The 21,132-nt window shown below is 36.8% G+C and overlaps 1 protein-coding gene across 3 annotated transcripts; it reads right to left on the reverse strand.

Annotated features, from left to right (window-relative positions):
* Window positions 1-1,372: 1,372 nt before the first annotated feature.
* ERMARD (ER membrane associated RNA degradation) lies at window positions 1,373-20,942 on the reverse strand. 3 transcript variants are annotated; one of them, XM_082049833.1, is made up of 18 exons: window positions 20,927-20,942; window positions 19,402-19,567; window positions 18,147-18,286; window positions 17,540-17,641; window positions 15,660-15,749; window positions 14,865-14,962; window positions 14,228-14,364; window positions 12,615-12,729; window positions 11,951-12,053; window positions 11,478-11,507; window positions 10,912-10,980; window positions 9,834-10,004; window positions 8,832-8,915; window positions 7,949-8,028; window positions 7,034-7,162; window positions 3,620-3,829; window positions 2,571-2,684; window positions 1,373-1,916 (listed from the first exon to the last, which is right to left on the reverse strand). In XM_082049833.1, exons 1-18 carry the CDS (start codon window positions 20,933-20,935, stop codon window positions 1,757-1,759), a joined length of 2,007 nt encoding a protein of 668 aa, XP_081905959.1. In that variant the 5' UTR covers window positions 20,936-20,942; the 3' UTR covers window positions 1,373-1,756. The 3 variants fall into 3 exon arrangements, with proteins under 3 accessions (XP_081905959.1, XP_081905960.1, XP_081905961.1); XM_082049834.1 differs by lacking the exon at window positions 20,927-20,942 and adding an exon at window positions 20,584-20,672; XM_082049835.1 differs by lacking the exon at window positions 15,660-15,749.
* Window positions 20,943-21,132: the final 190 nt, after the last annotated feature.

Below are 21,132 nucleotides of genomic sequence, written 5' to 3' on the forward strand. Positions count from 1 at the left end.
ACTTACAGCAGTAAATCACATATATGGCACTAATTAGTAAAGGAGAAACTATCAATGTGCTCCACCTTAGGTAAAAGCACATGAAGAGAATAGCATGCAAGATCATTTTAGCAAAGTTTAAATATAGGAGCAAAAGGAGAACTTATGTTGTTGAAAATATACATCCATGGCCTATAAGGTACTTTTCAGTACATGAATCTACTTTCAAAAGGAGAAAGTATGTCAGCTGTTTACATACTTCTAAACCATGACTCTGTATTTTCATTTCTTGATTTCTTTCCTACAATAAATATGAAAAGCTTCCATATTTTTTTTGCCTTGCAATACTTATAACCACCCCCTTACAATACTTAGCCCCATCAAAGCAAGTGTCATCATACATGTCACTAACAAGCTATGCTTAGTTAAAACTTCTGAGCAAAGGCAATAGGTACAAAATAAGCCTTCAAAATATAATTAGGATTTGCCAACTCAGAAGTTTGAAAAAGCTGAAATTTCAGACTGTGGTTCATATACAGCATTTGATTCATTATTATATATTCATATGTTTTAATCTTTTTTTTTTTTAATCTATTTCACAATTCTTCACATCGTTTAGTTCCATAGTCAGAAAAAACCTTGGGAAGTGGGGAAGTGACAGAGTTACATGTCAAACATGCACAATATATTGCAAGAGTAGCATAAAGGAAGCAATATGATCTTAGTTTATATCCATCCCCTACACCAAATAAACTGGACTGGTAATTGTCTTATTGTGATTTCCAGTCAAGAAACATTGCAAATAATCTCATTAAAATGTCACTTGAATCTCTAACACTTTGTAAAGCCAAACACTATCCAGACATTACCCTCTGGTTTTTAGTCTCCATAGGAGAAAGCAAATGGATAGAGATAGGTGGTCTTTTCTGAATCCATTCCTCAACTGACACATTCCTTTGAAATTCTTTGGGGATGATAAAAGGGGATAATTTATTCAAAAAAAAAAAAAAAAAAGAATCTTGTGTGCATCAAGAGCATAACTTTTTGAAGCACAATCAATATGTGTCTGTGAGCATGTGCATGTGAGTGTTCATACTTCATCTACATGAAAGTAATTCACTAACTAGATATGTATTGGGAATAAGCAAATGAAATTAAACAAATGAAACACATATTGTGCTGAAATTATTCCACTCGACCTCTTTTAAATCCTGGTACATAAACAACTGGTTACTGTGTTACCAACTCTACATCAGTGCAAGATCTAACTCTATTTTGAGTTAATAACAACAACCACAACTGCCAATGACCACTGCTTTATGCTAAATATTCATTACTTCTTAACCTGTTGATCACATTGTCTGAGATTATTTCTGGTGTATTTCAAAGTAAAAAAATACTTTTTAGATTTAAAATTCTCCAGAGCTTTTATTAATACACTTTTTAAAGATATTTTCAGTATAATAGAAAACTACCAAAAAAAAAAAAAAAGTCAAGCTACAAAATGCATAATGTCCTTAAAACAGAACTTGCACTACCCTGATTAAACTCACAGTAAATCTTTTCCACTGGATTTGGCAGAGAGTCCATTCTTCAGAAGCTTCATCATTCAACTCCAGTCTCAACAGCCATCTTCTCATTAAAATACTAAATTTTGCATCCAAAATTTTACAATGATTGATGAAGTTTGTCTTTAAATTAGACTTGTCAAATTTGAGGACTTAAGAACTGCTAAGATATATATAACAATGTCCCAATAATCTTAAAACCATTGAATTTATGTAGCTAGCTGCATTAACATTAACTTTCTGTCACTGATTTTCCTTATTTTTATCAAAGCCTTGTTTGTAAGTGCCACAGTTTCATCCCACTTGTTTTTCTCGGGGTTTGTGTACGTCACCAAGTTCTCAGTGTACTGCAAGACTGACTTCAAAAACCTATGAGAAATAAAACCAAAGATGAAAAATTTGTTGATGCATTGAAAAAGAAAAAAATAAATAAAGAAACATATCTCAGTGTCTGGTTTAAAGCTGCTATGTCTCCAGATTTCCAAATCTCCCCCACGATGATCAATACATTAAGGTTTCTTCTACTTGTAGAAGACAACAACTCCCCCATTCTCACAGTAAGAAGTGATGATTTTCAGAAACGCAATTAACACTGTCATAGAAAGAACGTAGTGATGAAATGTGTGACAGAATTTTCCCCAAATGGCTTCCTTTCCTTTCTCAGTCCAATGTTTCACAATGCCTATGAGTCCAGCCAGCTCTTAATTGACACACAAGGAGCAAAATTACCAACTTATTAAATACAGCTTTTACGTATTAATAACTTTGAGTGCGTGACCATTTTCTCACTATACTAAGGAGGAGTCTAATAAAAAAATCTGAATAACTGGACTATATATGTTTAACTAAGTTATTTTAGTTCTTGAGCAAACATTGTCTAAGATATGATGACCGTAATGATAGAAAGAATGATGACAATTTACTAAGACTAATACTATTCCTTATTATTTTTTTCTCTCCAGGATTTATATTACGGATCAAAAAGGAATGTGTACAACTTCCTATTACATCTTATATACTCACTTTAGATACTGCTGATAATCAAAAAGATTCTTCTTGCAAACCAAATGCACATTGACTAGTTCCAGAGTAATCAACACTAAGATGAGCCGTAACACTGGAGACAAAAACTTAATGCTAGAAATAAGCACAAATTTTTTTAAATAAAAAAACTAAAACCAAACTAAACAAGAACCATTAATATAAAAAATTCTTCAGACTTCTGGATCCATACTAAATAGCCAGATATTGCATAGTAGGGGGAGAGGGGAAATACTATAAAAAGTCCTTCAGCAAAGAGCAGAGTAAATATCAAAGTGATAAACTAAGACCATAAAGTACAAAACCTCAAAAAGAGGAAAAAAAAAGATAAATACATATACTTAGGACTCCAAAGCAAGCCTCACCAGCACCCATTACTCAATAGATAATAAAGTGGAGTTCAACTGAATTGTAAGTATGTATTGTCAGCTGTCAGTTTCAGCTATGTTTCTTAAATAATATGGTTAATATTTTCAGGAACACAACCTGACAAAAAATATAATATTTATAGCTTTCTCAGTTTTTAAAGTAGATTCATAAATCCCTAAAAAACACTTCTGAATAGGAACAAAATTAATGTAATACTAAACAATCTCTCTTGTATCTATAAAGATGCTGACCCAGGTATAATGATAAAAAGCAACAGAACTGAAGTAGGTAAAGTCTTGAAATCACTTTAACTCATTGCATTCAGATAAAGCATTTACAAGCTTAAATAGGAAAAGCTTGCGACTAAAGAATGCAATCTAACATTTAAATGATACTTTTATTTGAAAGCTTACAACTGACAGTGAACTAACCTAGCAATGTTAAAAGTACCCATCCAATTATTCTCCAAGTTGAGATTTTCTTGTTATTTCAATATCACTATGTAAGAGAAATTTGAGTTGCCACTTTGAAACAATTAAGAACACCACACAAATACTTTTGACTTGAAACTTCTAAGACAAACCACTGTAAGCCAGCAACAGCTGCATGCAGCCACTCTCTCATAAACCCAACCACAAAGTAAGGAAAAACCACCAGCCAACCTGTTCAGCATTCGTAGATAGTTGTGCCTCTGGCGAGAACGTAGAGTCTTGTTCATCCACTGTTTGTATCTCAGCTCAGCGCTGGCAATAACTTGTTCAGACACTTGATGGCACTGTGTGCTTATTTTACGAAGAACCACCAATACTTCCAGAACAGGTCGCGGCGAATAAAGTGTGCAAATATGTGTATCGCAAAGTTCAATCAACAGCCTCCAAAACAAGAAGGAATTGTTAATTTCAATCTTTTGTTAGCTGGATTTAACATGAGATATATTTCATATTCAGTGTGGTTTGATTCATAACAATTAACTTAGAAAACCTGGAAATAGATGACTCTTACCTCATGACAATAAGAAGCAAGGATCTGCATAGAAGGGGTAGTGATTGTGTTCTCTATCACTTTAGTGAATATAAATGCAAAATTACTGTTTTGCAAAATTATTGATTAATGTTTTCCTTTTCAGATCAAGGAAATATAACCACAATAAACAAAACTGCCTGGCTGAAATGATACACTGAACACATCAAATCACAACAGGGTTGGGGTTGAAGCCTCCCACCACAGTCCAATTCACAATGGATTAACATCCACCATAATAAAACTCACTCAAACAAATGGTATTAATTAGTACTACCATTAGTGTATGGTCTTTCTCCTGAGCAGAACAAGAAGCAGACTTAACTTTTTGTAAAATGCACATGGTGAAGTCATTGTTTTGATAAACACCACACGAGATGATGCTTTGTTAAAGCACCCAAATATCTTTATGGTGTCATATTCTAATCTGCTAGCCTAATGTATCATACATCACTTTGAACATTCTGTTAGTATAGTAGTGTTTCTTAAACTCCCTCATGTCCAAATTCTCTCTGAGACAGCAAAACATTAATGACTAAAAGTGATAAAAACAGAAAACACCAGAGGCAATGTAGGCCCACTGATGAATGGGGTGGGTGCCCTGGTGACAGAAGATACAGAGAAGGCAGAATTACTGAATGCCTTCTTTGTCTCTGTCTACTCTGCTGGAGGCTGTCCTGGGGAGCCCTGTACCCCTGAGACCCCGGATGATGCCAGGTCAATGGAGGAGTTTGCTTTAGTCGATGAGGACTGGGTTAGGGAGCAATTAGGCAATCTGGACATCCATAAATCCATGGGTCCAGATGAGATGCATCTGCGGGTGCTGAGGGAGCTGGCTGAAGTAATTGCTAGACCACTCTCCATCATCTTTGCCCAGTCTTGGGAAATAGGAGAGGTGCCCGAGGATTGGAGGAAAGCAAATGTCACTCCAGTCTTCAAAAAGGGCAAGAAGGAAGACCTGGGTAATTATAGACCGGTCAGCCTCACCTCCCTCCCTGGGAAAGTGATGGAATGGCTTGTCCTTGATGCCATCTCAAGGCATATCAAGGATAAGAGGGTTATTAGGGGCAGTCAGCATGGCTTTACCAAGGGTAAGTCATGCTTGACCAACCTCATAGGCTTTTATGAGAATGTAACAAGGTGGATGGATGATGGCAGAGCGGTGGATGTGGTCTACCTTGACTTCAGCAAGGCATTTGACAGTCTCCCATAGCATCCTAGTTGCTAAGTTGAGGAGGTGTGGTCTGGACAATAGAGTAGTGAGGTAGATTGCAAACTGACTTTAGGAGAGAAGCCAGAGAGTGGTAGTCAATGGTGCGGAGTCTAGTTGGAGGCCAGTATCTAGTGGAGTGCCTCAGGGGTCAGTACTGGGGCCAATATTATTCAATATATTCATTAACGATTTAGATGAGGGAATTGAGTGTACTATCAGCAAGTTTGCTGAAGACACTAAGCTGGGAGGAGCGGCTGACACGCCAGAAGGCTGTGCTGCCATCCAGCGAGACCTGGACAGGCTGGAGAGTTGGGCGGGGAATAACCTGATGAAATTTAACAAGGGAAAGTGTAGAGTCCTGCATCTGGGCAGGAACAACCCCAGGTTCCGGTATAGGCTGGGGAATGACCTATTAGAAAGCAGTGTAGGGGAAAGGGACCTGGGGGTCCTGGTGGACAGCAGGATGACCATGAGCCAGCACTGTGCCCTTGTGGCCAGGAAGACCAATGGCATCCTGGGGTGTATTAGAAGGGGGGTGGTTAGTAGGTCCAGAGGGGTTCTCCTTCCCCTCTACTCCACCCTGGTGAGACCCCATCTGGAGTATTGTGTCCAGTTGTGGGCCCCTCAGTTCAAGAAGGACAGGGAACTGCTGGAGAGAGTCCAGCATAGGGCAACAAAGATGATTAAGGGAGTGGAGGATCTCCCTTATGAAGAAAGGCTGAGGGAGCTGGGTCTTTTTAGTTTGGAGAAGAGGAGGCGAAGGGGGGACCTTATTAATGTCTATAAGTATAGAAAAGGTGAGTGCCACGAGGATGGAGCCAGGCTCTTCTCGGTGGCAAACAATGATAGAACAAACGGTAATGGGATCAAGCTGGAACACAAGAGGTTCCACTTAAATTTGAGAAGAAACTTCTTCTCAGTGAGGGTGCCAGAGCACTGGAACAGGCTGCCCAGGGGGGTTGTGGAGTCTCCTTCCCTGGAGACATTCAAAACCCACCTGGACATGTTCCTGTGTGACCTCATCTAGGCATTCCTGCTCTGGCAGGGGATTGGACTAGGTGATCTTATGAGGTCCCTTCCAATCCCAAACATACTGTGATACTGTGATCAGGCTTCTTTTTCATAAATGAGAAAAGTGCAGACTGATGGTTAGGAAATGGAAGGCACACATGCTACAGTTAAAATCCTCTTTGCACTATCCTGACCACACCTAATGCATTTGATTAGGAGAGTTTTGTTCCAACATATTCACTCATGGGACTCTTAAGACTGCTACAAGAATACAAATTAAAAGTCAAATTGTTTTGATCATTATTCCAAGTCAGATATATTTAGAACATACCTCCAAGTCTGACAACAAGTATAACAAGCTATCTTCTATTTCAGAATCTTGATACTAAAGCATGTAAGAATAGAACTATGTAGCAGTATATTACTATTTTAAATGTCACACAGCTGTGACACCAAGCACATTAAACAAATTTCTGATGCAGTTTCAGCACACAAAACAGATTAAAACCAACTTCATCTAGTCAGTACATAAATAGTTAAAACATTTTGCTTCCCCAATCTGAAAGAAAAATGGTTATTTTTTGTGCTAATTTCCAAATTAAATCTCTGCTGTAATAACATCCCGAATCTACGTCTCATCTTCATTTTGAAGATGATATTCAGCTGCATTCTTAAGATTTTTAGATTAAATTAGCAGCAATGTCAGAAGAGTGTATGAAACATTTCAAGTATTGTTCTAAAACCAGAGAAATTAGTAACTTAGGTTTGAGAGTTCTTCTGTTGGGCTGCATGCAGGAGCTGACAGCAAGCACCAGGAGGACATCAAACTCACCTCTCTGTTAGGACACTACTGACTGGATCATCTGAACTATAGCAATTCTGGGGCATATATTGCTGCAACTGAGATATAATTTCAGATATCATAAAAATGAAAGTATTAACTTCAGCATTTCCTTCCAACCTTAAAAACAAAAGAAAAATAATAAGATTTGAAATTATAAAACTGTGTAGTACTACTTATTTCTCAAGTGGCATAAATTGGGATAGCAGTGTATTCAATGTCCACTGTCATGAGCTGATATTATGGTTCCTTTCCCTCCATTTTATTCGCATGATTTTATTTCTCCAATAAAAAACAACCTTTTCTCAGTCTCAGCAGCCTTCTAAACCCCTCTTAATCCTTTCTTCTTTCATCAAAATCCTGCAGTGTATTGAGTACATGCCAGATGCATTGAATTTTCACCTCTCAGTTCTGAAGAAGTATGATTTCTTCAGTTATTTTGTTAATGACTTCCTCCTGTTCAAATAACATGAGAATGCTACATTCTTTTTCTAAGTAACAACTCACATAAAGTCTTCCACTTTTTAAGTTACCAAGCCCTTTTCCAGAGTAAGCAATTAATTTCTGTTCTACATCTGGTGAGGCATCTTTTTGTTTTTATTGTGATGTACTCGAGCTCTAATTTACCTTCCTAACAGCCCCTTCAGCATATCTCCAGAAACAGAAAGTGTACATTTCAGATATCTTCTCATTCCCTTCAAGTTAGCACACTGTTTATAGTTTTTATAGTGTCTGTACTGATGTGTATAGCACAGATTAAGCCAAAAAGAACAAACAAATCTTCTCACAACATGGCTGGTGTCTATCATCTTCCTGGTAGAGTATTTGACTAGACATTTCACCACCTCAGATCCCATTTTTCCTAATTATTTTGAGAACTGTTTCTTTTTAATAGCATATACATACCCCTTAATTGTTTGAACGTGTTCCTCAGGCACCGTTGGCAATTCAGGCCATAAGTGAATGCTCTTTGTACATCCCAGCACCTCAAAAAGTATCATGAAAAATGTTATGTAATGTGTAGCCTCTGACAGACAAGACAACATATTTTACTTTTCTTAGTGGCTATTTAAAAAAAAAAAAAAACTGCAGTGGGTAGTAAGTTACTTGTTCAGTAGTCATAATTGTGTAAGCCAATATCAAGTGTTAAGGTTTATGTTAGGGCAAAAGATCCTGATGTACACTTTCATGATAAAACATAATCTAAACAAACTTATTTACTATTATTTCTTCAATTTATTTTATATAAATAATTAACTAACATGAATTTTGTAACATGGTCTGAATGCTGTTGAAAATGAGCAGTACTAAGTGCATCTACTGTGATTTTGAATCAATAAAAGAACATCTTAAAGCAGTTCAATAATTCATAAACTGATCAGCAGAGAACTACCACAACATTCAAAAGTAGATTCTGCTACAATAACAGAATCTTAATCAGCTGGCTTTTATGCAATAAAAATCTGAGTTATAGCCTAATCTAGGATTCCTAGAGACGTGACCAGAGTACACCTGACAAAAGAAAGCACAAGGAGATAAAAGTACAAAACAGCAAACATTCAGGTAAGGATAAAGCTATTCAGTGATCTAGAGCATAAACACCAACTGCATCAACAGAAGGCTTGTGCTTAACTACATCTCATTTTAGCAACTGTAAATTCCAAAAGATAAAACTAAAAAATTCATCAAAATTATGTAGGATTTTGACTTTTTAGGACAATCAAAGCATGAAGACAACAATTAGACCAACTTTAAGGATAAAAGTGCTTTCACGGTTGGAAGTACCTACCTGTTTCTTGAGTCGGGAAATAGGATGAAATCGAGAACGGTAGCAACTTGCACAGTTCATCAGTGGTTTTATGACCATGTGTTCCTGATTTACAAATTCATAGACAATACACAACAGTTTCTTTAAACTGTCCTAATCACATGCAGACCTAGACTTATGCTTAATTCTACGCAAGCCACCTGTAATACTAAAGTCAATAAAGACTTCCAGTTGTCTGAGGGCTGAAAGCAGTAACCAGCACAGTGAGCGTTTAAAGCTTAACTTTTTTGACACATTTTAACTATGAAACCTGACAGCAGCTGAGAGAAAAGCAACCATGTATTCTCTTAATGCAGCACTATGCAATATATCTTGAGAAACTAAAAAGAGCTACAACTAATAAACAGAAGATTTATCTCACAGGTTGCTGCATGATACTGAAAGAAGTACTCCCAAATATTAACAGGAAATTGGGGGTAGCAAATATAATAATTGATAATGTTGAGAAACATGTATTGCCAGACAAAAAGCGTTCACAAATTCACAGAATAGAGTGTGGATACAAATTACACTTCCACCAGTGAGCCACCACAATTTATAGGGCCTCAGAAAAAAAAGAAACCTTCATATATTACATATCTCAGTGGCTGAGCTACAGCTGTTCTACGTACCATTCTGATAATTCAGCACATAAACATGCTAGGTATCAATACAACTTGACAAATAAAATTAAGTGGAATCACTGTAATTTATGGATCAAACATGTAAATAAGGAGTGGTTAAGCAAACAAATTAAGGTAAAGTATGAAAGGACAATCTTTTGGAAACCTTTTTGCATTTATTTCACTACCAAACTAGAAGAAAAATATCTTCACAATTTTTTACTTGGAGGAATACTTAATTTCCACAAAAAGCTGTTGTCAAGAAAGATTCAGTCACGTAAGACTCCCTAAAATCAGATTTGGCATCCAAAACAACTGAAAAAAAAAAAAAATCTTCTGAGAGCATACTATCGATCCCTACCTTAAAAGCAAATATGTCCTCATCTGAGAATCTGCAGACAAGAGTAATTGCAAATGCAACTATCTGATTAGCTACTTCTCTGGGAAATGCTTTTAGATTGATCTCTCCATGGCTTAAACGATCTCTTATACGCGGACCCTCCTGGTGGTTCAAGAAATCCCAAAGAAATTCCTGTGGAAACATACACCAAGCATATAGAATTTATTTTATGTGTATTCACATAGAGCAGAATATATTCAATGTACAGGATGCCCCTTTCCTATAGACATGATCACAGAGGTATTTAGATGGTCAGAAAAAGCAATACAAACTATGCTTGCAGAAAAAAAAAAGGCAACTCGTCCATTCATCCATCTTGTTAGCTTCTGAGGAAATTAAAAACTAATATACATGCTATTATGTGAGAGATAACAACAGAGCTTGTTCAGCTTTGTGTCCCAAGTCCTCCACAGCTGAAATGCCTCTGGCAACAGGACAGTAAGCTCAGGTCTCCCATACATTCTCAAAAAGCTGCTAAATTCAACACCCCTAGCTTTCACGTTCACTATCTTTTCGGCTGGCAAAATGCAGGATGTGCTCTGCTAAGTTTGCAGCTATGTTTTGGTGCCATCTGCCCAGGTCGTGTAAGATGTGTCCCAGAAGCAATCAGAAATAAGTTTTTATTTTCCCTGTACAAGGCAACAGTTTTTCTTCTGCTTCATACAGCTGACCTTCAGAAGTCTAAAGACGTATCTCCATGACTTCCATATTTCAGACACAAAGATGGTCTTATATCCTAACTGCATATAGCTTTTCAGATACTACTTTCTACCTTTCACAATTAGAAATGTTACAACCTTCTGTTTCTAAACTGATAGAGATAAGCTATGTGAAATAAATGAGTATTAGGCATAATCATAAATATATTACTAAATTTAAACACAAACAAAACAATGACAAGGAAAAACAAACAAACAACAAAAAACCCCAATCAACCAACAACAAATCCACAAAGAACCCCCCCCCCCCCCATAAAGACCAAAAGACCCCCAAAAACAAATAAAAAAAACAAAACAAAACAACCTTTCAAAATACTTGCCATAGCAGGTTCCTCAAGAACTGCAGGAAGCTGGTTGAGTTCTTCATTATCCAAATGCTTTGCTAGCATCTAGAAAAAAAGTACTTTGAATAGAAACTTACTATTGGAAGCCAAACAATCAAAGAAAACACATCAACTGAAGTAATTAGTTTCCCTAATTTTAAGCAATTATTTCTGCCACTCAAGAATCAAGGTGTCTAATTATTATTCACAGGCAATTTGAGATAATTCAAAAGAGTTGCAAATTTGAGTATTTCTGCTTGCAATGTTTATTTGGTTTTATTTTGAATAACTGAATCTAGGAAAAATGACAGAATGTTTGTTTCTGTGAGATATTTCAAGATAAAAAGAATTAGAATAAATTAAAGTCTGTTCATTAAAATTTGTATTAATTTTCTAGGGGATTCCAAATAGAAAATATTTACTGTCCATCATCTTTTATTTGGAAAAAATCAGAACTGAAGTATTTTCCAACACAAGAGCTTTCCGGTCTCTAGTAATAGAAAACAAGCATGTGCTTAAATTCTGACATAGATATCTATATTAAAAAAAAAAGTCATAAGTACCTCATCGAAAGTGGTGTAGAGAGCAGAAGGCTAGAACAAAAGACAACATTATTTGATTTTCAAACAGAAACAATTAACTAGACATGTATTCCACGCTTATATTTTTTCATTTGCAGGAGATACCAGAGGTGCATTAATAGCAAAAAAAACCCTTATAAATGAAAAAAGGGACTGTTGGATTTTGTGCAACTTTTTTTTTTTTAATACATACAACATGATATCCTTTCCACCCTAAACTGTTTCTGAACACTAACCTTCAAGCACTTTTTCAGACCTCTTTTACTGACAGACATCTTTACAAAAAAATAAGAGGCATTCATGAAACTCTACTGTAAATTTGTAAATAAAGTTCTACAATTGATTGAAATTTTTGGGGTAAAATCTGTAAATGTTTAGACACTATGCTTGTAGAAGAATTATTCTGCAAAAATCATTAGCACTAAATCATAATTGACTTTAGACAGAAATTTTACCTCAGCTGTTAGCAATCGATTTGGACAGTTATTAATTGTAGTGAAGAGCAACCTAAGTCCAGCTTCCAGCTGAGGAAGTAAGAGAATCACACAGTCAGCATACCTGAAAAAATAACAGAGATACCCAAAGGGGTTTCCCCCCTTATAAATATAATCAAAATAGAAATTAGAGCCATCTCAGAGTTACACTGTCAGGCCAAATGATCCAGACCAAAATTCATTTGTAATGCACTTTATAAACAAACAGTAAATGACTACCTGTGCCCAACAGAAGCTGACCACTGAATTCAAAGCAGCTCAGAAATGATACTAATTTACAAAGTGGATCGTGGAAGAGGAAAACAAAACAATACACTATTTTTCCTCTCTTTTAAATCAACATGTCAATATCTGAAGATTTGCTTCCACTTGATTTGTAAATCTCTCCTTTTTGGCTGCATCGACAATTTTTTTTTAGGTTTCAAAACACAGTTTATAATCCTAGTTGGTACAAAATACTCAGTTCACAGACTTTCTGGGATATTACCATAACAGTACCTAACTATATGTTGTTAAGCAACAGATTTAGCAAAAAGCTTTGAAATCTACAAATGCTGCTATTATTCTACAAATATAGATTATTTTTATATTTTACTAAAAATAAATAAATAAAATTGACTGTTACCTGCTTTGCTTGAAAGCTGTTAAAGCAGCCATCCAAAATGGTAACATTGTTTTCAATACGAAACTGGACAGTTTTACTAGCTCTTCAGCTATGGAAAGTGTTTCGTGACAGAGATCTGCAAGTTCGCAAAACGATATTAATAAACAACATACAATCTGCGGTTTACTAATTCACTCTTAATACAAGGTATTTCAAAAAGATGGACTCAATTTTAAATCATTATGTCTCTGCATGGGTGTCCTGAATGTGGAGGTGACCTTTAGAATGTGCCAGGGAAAAACCAGTTGCTTCTGGTATGACAGGACAGGTTGGTAACAAAAAAAGAAAATGGACCCATGCAGAGATATAGTGATTTCAAACTGGGTCCATCTTTTTGAAACACCTTGTATTTCACAAAAAAATATAAGATTATTTCAGCATTGGTAAAGGGAGACTAAAAAGCTATCCAATCTGTTTTAACTATCCAGGTACAATGGCAGTCATATTTAAGATGAGAAGCTGAGTTTGTAAGATTGCATTTTTAGTGATAACATAAAATTACAGAGTAAAAACAGCTGCTTTTTACTGAGACTAAAAGACTACACAGCAACTGGACCCAGGTTCTGTTGGGTTATTTTACACCTGCTTCAAATACTTTAAAAAAATTGTAATATATATTTATCATTTTAATTCAGTAAGTAGTATGAACATTTGAACATGAGCACATTGTTCCTACTTTATCAATTTTCTGTGCTGACATTTAATAAATTAGCACTTCATACTACAATGCTGAATCTCACACTTATGAATTCACATTATAAATATTTTATCCAAGAGAAAGCATAAAATGGCAAGTGCAACTTGACTGCAGTAGGTGTTTTTTTGAAGAAAATCAAATGCTATAGGATTTATACTACATTGTGATTGGAATGTTATCAGCCTGAGTTGGTTCTCAAAAGCCCTCTTTCAGTTCCATGAGCAGATGTTCCACCAGCAAACTGATTACGTAGCACAAACTGACCATGACCACCATTAACACCAACACTCCCCATATGCTGTTGTTGCAGCAATAGCAGAAATAAACTAAATAAGGTCTGTAGCCAAGGAGATAAGAAGATTTTAATCTGACACTTCAGGTCCTTTCCTAAGACAAGCATCACTGTACAGAAGATGTGTCACCATCCTTTACCCTGTTTCAGTACTACCTTCCCTGCAAAATACTGGGCACTCCTGCTGGGACCCTTGCAGCTGGAAACACATAATTCTGGAAAGATCTAGATTCTGTAAAGGCAAACTAGATGACTGTTACATGAAATGAACTGTCATAATAATAATAAAATAAAAACAACTGGAACACACAGTTGAACTATTTTAGAAGCAGTAACATTACGCGTTTCAACGTGTTATAATTATTTTAGAAAGCAGTATTTTTTTATTCAATAGTCAAAGTGCCTCCTTATCAAAGATTTGTTTTACAAGCATGATTTATTAATCTAATGACAGGGTATACAGGTATCTTAGTTAAGAGTGTATCTTAGAACTGTGTAAAATACATTATTTTCAACAGCACTCTTGGCCAATTAAACAGCAGAAAATATAGAATAATAAAAACTTGCTAATGGTTAAATACTTGCCTGGAAATATATCAAGCTCCTCTAAACTAACGAAGAACACATAAGGTCGATGCACTAAAATGCATTTAGTTTGCAGGAGATACGTCTGTAGCAACTGACCCAATCCTGCAGTTAAAAAAAGCAGCATAGCACAATATCTAGGGAGAATACCATAATATATTAGAAAAGCTTAGACAACTAAAACTTTTGCAAAGAAACAACATTTGTGGGACAGGGAAAAGGGGTTTTTTGCTTTTTCAAAGAACAAAACCTAAGCTTCCCGTCTCTTTTGACTAGGGGCACTCAATAATTAATTGCATTCACAAGCATGAAAAGCACACTGTGGAATTAGGAAAAACCATTACTGTATTATACATTGGCTGCTGTTGCTCCTCCTCCCACCCCATTCCTCTGCCTCTTATTCCGAGTTATTCCTGACTACCCTCACAGGCAAGGAAGCGGGTTGCAGAACAAGACCTTAACCTTTCTGCTGTTCCTGCTCATAAAAACACACTGGTCCTAAAACTGAAGTAGTCTATGGAAATCCCTTTTCCAAAAGCAGCAGCAAGGCAAAACAGTCAGGATATTGTTTTACTAATGGCTTTTCAAACACTCAAGTCTGACTGGTAAGAAAATGAGATTCTTTTTGGTAACTTACTTCACAGGAATTTCTTGTGGGGATGCAAACCCATGCCACAAAACATTACGAAGGTTCAGACCATATGGAGATCCAATGAACACCCTCAGTACATTCATCTAATTAACAAAAAACGTGATTACTGCATGAATAAATCTATTGTTTATTACCCTGTACCCTTCCCTGACTGAAAAGTTTAGAAGTTATTGAGAAACTACAATTTCTACTATCAAAATGACTGTCCAGAACTTGTCACAGTAATAGCAACTCGTTATTTGCAATTCCCAGTATTGTCTGAAAGGAAATATTTCAGATTACTTCTACATGCTATAGAATATAATAACGGAAGAACAAAACTATTAGACATTTTAAACAGTTAGGACAGGTAAACAAATGAGATCAAGTTTAGCTCTTGCTTCTTGTAGGATAAATCCAAATAATTTAATACAAATTAACATAAAATACAGAATTTGCATTCAAAGCTATATTCCCAAAATCACTGTCTAACAAAAAGGGAAACTTTGTTTTTGTTTTTATTCCACATGCCATCTAAATTCAAGAAATGATCATGTTTTTCATATAGAAAAGCAATCAAGACCTTATGAGCTTGCCTTAAAAAATATTTCCATTTACAATATTCACTATTTTGCCATATATCCCCATACTGTAACATATATGACACGAAAGTTTTTCCACTATATTACAGAATTTGCAAACTCTTCTTCAGTGCAAGCAAAAGCTATACTTGGAAACCTGCCATTTGGCAAGAAGAAAACTAGCTCGGTATTTATACTTATTTCAAAACTATAAACTTACTACAGCTTGTCCAAAGATAACTGCAAGCTGCTCAGAAGCAAGCAAGTCTCTTAGAAGGAAAGGGCAATCTTTACCAATCAGTAAATATACCTATTAGAAAAAAAAACAAACAACACATAAATAATTCAGTATACGTCTTTGTATTTCAAACATACAACTTGACTATTCCACCCAGTAACCATTTTCATTATTGTAAAAACACAAATCAAACAAAACCCACCAAATCCTTTAAAAGGTTTTGAATTCTGTAATTTCATGACAAAGTAAAATTTACAGAACATATCAGGAAGGACCAGATATCCTACTTAATGTTTCCACGGTGTAGTGCAGGTACTGCTCTTCTCTTGGAGAAAGAAAGAAAGAAAAAAAAAAAAAAAGAAGGAAAAAAAGCCAACCAAACAAACCAAAAGTAAAGCACAACAAAAACATGTAATTAAGGGAATAAACTCTGCCCAGGACACCATACTTCATTCTTGCTCTAAAAAGCCATAGGGTTTCCCATTGTTACAGTAAGAAGACTTGTGGTTTGTCTTCTAATTCTGGGTGTTCCTTAAACTAGATTTTATCATATTTGAGCAATCTCAGTATCTCTAGTTTCAACTGGTCTTTGTATTTCCCTGATGTTTTTTTTCCAATCTTTGGTAATTTTTCATTACTTCAAAATTTATCACCCCTCATACTTGGGCAAATTGGTTTGTCTAGGTGTGAATTAGCCCATTGTTCTTTCTCTGGCATTTCCTTCTCCAGAGCTTCTCACAGAGATTTAACCACCAGCTATTTTATCTGTGGGCAATATACCACAGCAGCAAAGCCACTTAACACAGCTGTTGCTCCCTTCTCCCTAATTTGCATGCCCATAAGTAGTGGCTGCATCAATTTGTGCGGTCATACAGTGAAGCAGACCAATGAACTGATCCAGCTGAAAAACAAAAATTGGGGTAGTGGAAAAAGGTGGAAAGGTACCTAGATCAGTTCATCAATCTAGCTTGCTAATGGGCCTTCAAATATTTGCACTCATATAACATATAGAATACCAGTAAACAAGGTAGATGGCTGTGAAGATTGATTGAATAAACTTAAGTAGTGCTAACACTAAATGTTAAACCATACCCTAATTCATGTTACATCAAAAAGGATTCACAATACAAGTTTCTTAATACCAGTCAGAATTCCTAAGTCTAAGTCATATCATGTACGTACTCCTTGTCTCATGCTGGTCATGGAACTCCTGCAGTATTACTTTTTAAACTTAAAAAGAGTGCATATCTTTACTAACTGTTACAGGGTAAAGGAAGAGAATGTGTTAACAAGACAAACATTCAGTACTTCAAGATGGATTCCAGATCTATCCAGCTCATCAGTTAGGTCAAGAACTTGAGCTGTTAGCTGGCTTCTACATGTTTTTGCAGTGTAAGACTTGTGTTGAAGCACTTAAAGAGACATATACTCTGTGAACAGAGCTCTGAGGAAAGAGCCCATTTCCAGCTGCATGCTTCTGCCATTCCTCACAGAAGTTATTACATCATCAGATCTTCTGTGGAAGCTGTGCTGCTTCCTGTTTTGGTTAAATAAATCAGAGTAACAAAGACCTACTGTATGTACACTGATTAAGCAAACTTTGTTCTTTTTAATGAAGTTGGTTAGTAACAGCACTCACACAAGCAACTTTACATACACAGCTGAAGGAGCCCCAGAAGATGCTTCCATTACCACAACTGGATCCAGAAAAGAACATCTGTCCAACTCAAAATACAGCTGGGCTACCAGTATACTACTACAGTACAGGGTATTCTCACTTTTTCAACGTGCAATTAAATCCAAGAGATCATTCCCATCTTATAAAACCAAACCTGCAATAGACTCCTCATGCTGGCACTTACATCTCCCAAGGCTCGCTCCAAGCATGATGTTAGTTTCATTAAGCCAAGAGCAATTCCTGTAGTTTGTGTATCTTGTAGAACATCAAATACTTCAAGAAATAACTGTATGATGGGGGAGAGGGAGAACATTGTGTTAAATCTTCAGAAGGAAAAAACAAATTGTCAAAAGCACAGAGAAACGTACATACTCCTCTATGACAGTCACTGTGCAAACATAGAAATAAAACCATGCCAAGGAGATAGAACTGTAGATGCCAGGAAATAAACTACCCTAGAGTAGATCTTGTATTTTTAGCTGCAATGTATCTAGAGCCTTACATCTATAAAAATTATCGACAGTAACTTTACACAGTAAAACTTGATATTAAGTATAGATTATTAGGAAAACAAAATCTTAGGCTAGAACAGGCCCAGAGCACCTCATGTTCTCTTTGTGATAACTTACACAAAATCTAAGCACAAGGTCAGGAAAATTGGAAGCAACTAGGTATTAAGAAGAACAAGTAGTTACAAATTCTAAGCATTTTGTTCATTGACATCTCTTACATTAAACTTCCACAAAGGGTTCACGTACCAAAATACAAGTTGCCAACAGACATTTCCATACCTCTGTGCAGTTTGTCCAGTTGAACCATAATGCGTACTGAACTACAAATTGCTCCTTGGTCAGAGATTTGAAGTACAAATTAACAGATTCACATACAGGTCCTAATGATCGTATGCTTTTGATATAATCCACACTTCGATCTTAAATTGAAAAACAGAAGGCAATTAGAATACCCAGCTTCCTGAAGGTACAGTATTTTAAAGCTCACTAGGAGTAAATCCCACTACAGCTTGTGTAACTTTTAGCACAGAGAATTTTATCCAGACTATTTTAGCACAACTTACACACTACAATTTACTGTCCAAAAGACCATACAGATAAGATATAGAAAAGTAAAAGTGCAGTGTGAAACCAGATAAAACTAAGAACCTTCTCCAAATAATAATTTTAAAGAATAATGCAAGAAAATATGGAAGAGTAATGTTATTTTCTGGTTTTGTTGCAATTGGAAAACCTACTAGAGAACATATTATTAAATCCACATAATCAAGCTGTAAGCTAGTGCAGGTTCAGAGGGATCAGTCAAGGTACTTATATCCTTTAAAGAACACAGATGGATGTACTACCTTACAGAGTGGTATCACTGGTCCTCTTCAGTGGGACACTTTAATAGGAAAATAAATTCTTCTGATTTACTTAGAGATATTGCTTGAGACAGAAACATGTATTATTTTTACCATTTCTGGAAATTTATAACAGAGCTTTAATGATGCAATTTGGAAAATTAAAATTCACCGAGTTCATCAGGGTATGAATACTTTGTTCTGGTTAAAAACCAGTTATTCTGTTCTACACACAGATGGAAACCAAACAGTACTTCTGGAAAGGCTAAAGTTGGGGAAACAAAACCAGAAGCAAGAGCAGGAATACTGATGGCCCCAGAGTGTTTTAAATTTAGTGTAAAAAGGATATAAAAAACACAAAAGCAAGCAATTCTGCTTGAGGAGAGAAGCAGAACTGAACCCCTTATATATAGGTGCATGAAGCTGGAAACCAAGATGAATGAGGAAACAAAGGAGGAGCTACTGATGTAGCACAGATTACAGGAATATTAGGAGCTAACAACAACCAAATACCAAGCACAGACGAAAAATGTAAAGCTCCTTGCGGATATGAACTGTATATACTCTAATCTGCAGCAAAGTTAATGCTGTATTGTAACAAAATATTATAACTAAGCTAGGATTGCTATGAACTGTACTGAGATACTACATCAGTCTTAAATGCATCATTATAACAGCAGGCAAATACCAACCTGATTCAAGGTAAAACACATGCTCTGAAATGGCTTGCCAAAATACTTCACCATTTTCAGATAAAATATTATTAATATCATAGATGTCTTTCTTCTCAAATCCAAGTTTGCAAATCACATAATGCACAGGTGGAGAAAGACAAGTAGTGACGAAGTCTGACACCATCTAAGACACACAAAAAAAGTCCTCACATTAAGAAAGTACAGGAGAACAAAGAAAATTATTATTAAAGTATACCCATAAGCACAGTGATCCAGACAGCAATACACCATCTCTAAACAAGCTGTAAGTTTTGCAATGCAATTTTCATATGTGCATATGATTAAATGAGCTGTCCAAGCAGAACCACTCTGTGAAAAACTGAGAGGAAGAATTGCTCTGTTTGCATGCCAGGAGGGTCTATTTTCAAATGGTTATATCTACTGAACTGATGCCAAGATAGATGGAAGCAAAAGATCCCAGTTTATATAGTTGTTTTGCCTAATCTCTGAGCTTTCAGGGAAACTGATGCTGCTTCAAGCAAAGCCAAGAGCTTCAGTCCTTATGACCAGCAAAATAATTGGGTGCAGGGGAGGAACATGTGAATTCTGTGTGAACTGGCAGTAATGGTAGAACATTGTGAGCATAAATATTATTTGCATAGTAGTCTAAACAGAAAGACAGACTGATTCAGAAGCACATATTTAAATGAAAGAATTGGCAACGATAGAGCTGCTCATTCTAACAAGGAAGAAAATTCTTCTGATTTAGTAAAAAAGTTACACTTCCTCATTAATCAAACAGAAAAGATAGACAAGAAATCGTTTGAAGTTTAAGAAATAGAAAAAGATTGTACTAAAGTTAGATTAAAAACATTTTCCCCTCTTTAATTAGGCAACAGAATTAACCCTCACAGTACATAATTTCTGAATTAGCGGTTTCAAGGAGAGATTATGTATTCATACGGGAAACAACACAGAACAAATATGACAATTGCTATAAGGAACTCCTGTTAGCTGTCATCAGGAGTATCCTATCCGCTACTAAAAAATAAATGTTCATAACACGTACTTCAGTATTTCACTTTATTTTGAGAACCCCCCACTCCCCGTTCACTGTCAAGAGACAGGAAGCCAAAGCAAAATTTGAACTACCACAGCCACCCTTTGTTGTCTAAAATATACCAAACCAGGAGCAGGTACCTGACTTTTTCAGGGAGACTACGCGACGAAGTCCCGGGTTTCCGCCGGTGACAGCGACGCAGAGGCACTGCTGCCCCTGCTGCTGCCCCTGCTGCTGCCCCTGCTGCTGCCCCTGCTGCTGCCCCTGCTGCTGCCCCTGCTGCTGCCCCTGCTGCTGCCCCTGCCCCGCCGCCCTGCCCCGGCCGCAGCGCCAACACTTCCCCAGGGCCGGCAGGGGCCGTCGAGAACCACGCAGCTCAGTGGAGACAACGGCGACCGCAACCCCCATCCCAGAGTCCCGAATCCCCCCTCTCGTTCACGGAAGCAGCCTCCCCACCCCGCCATGGCGCCCCGCTGCCGTTACCTCCGTCATCGCTGGGCCCACCCGCTCTACGTCATGACGCTGTGCTAGCGCGCGGCGTCACGCCTGGCTCGCGCGGGAAGAGCCTCGTTCTGGCATGGGGCTGGTCCACGCCGCGGAGCACGAAGGCGGCTGCTTCCCGCGGCCTGTGGGGCCGGGAGTGGGAGGAGAGGGGGCCGCGCCCGTCTGCCTCGCCTTGGGGAAAGCGC

This window comes from Streptopelia decaocto, assembly GCF_964273445.1.
Source record: "Streptopelia decaocto genome assembly, chromosome: 3".
Classification (NCBI taxonomy): domain Eukaryota; kingdom Metazoa; phylum Chordata; class Aves; order Columbiformes; family Columbidae; genus Streptopelia; species Streptopelia decaocto.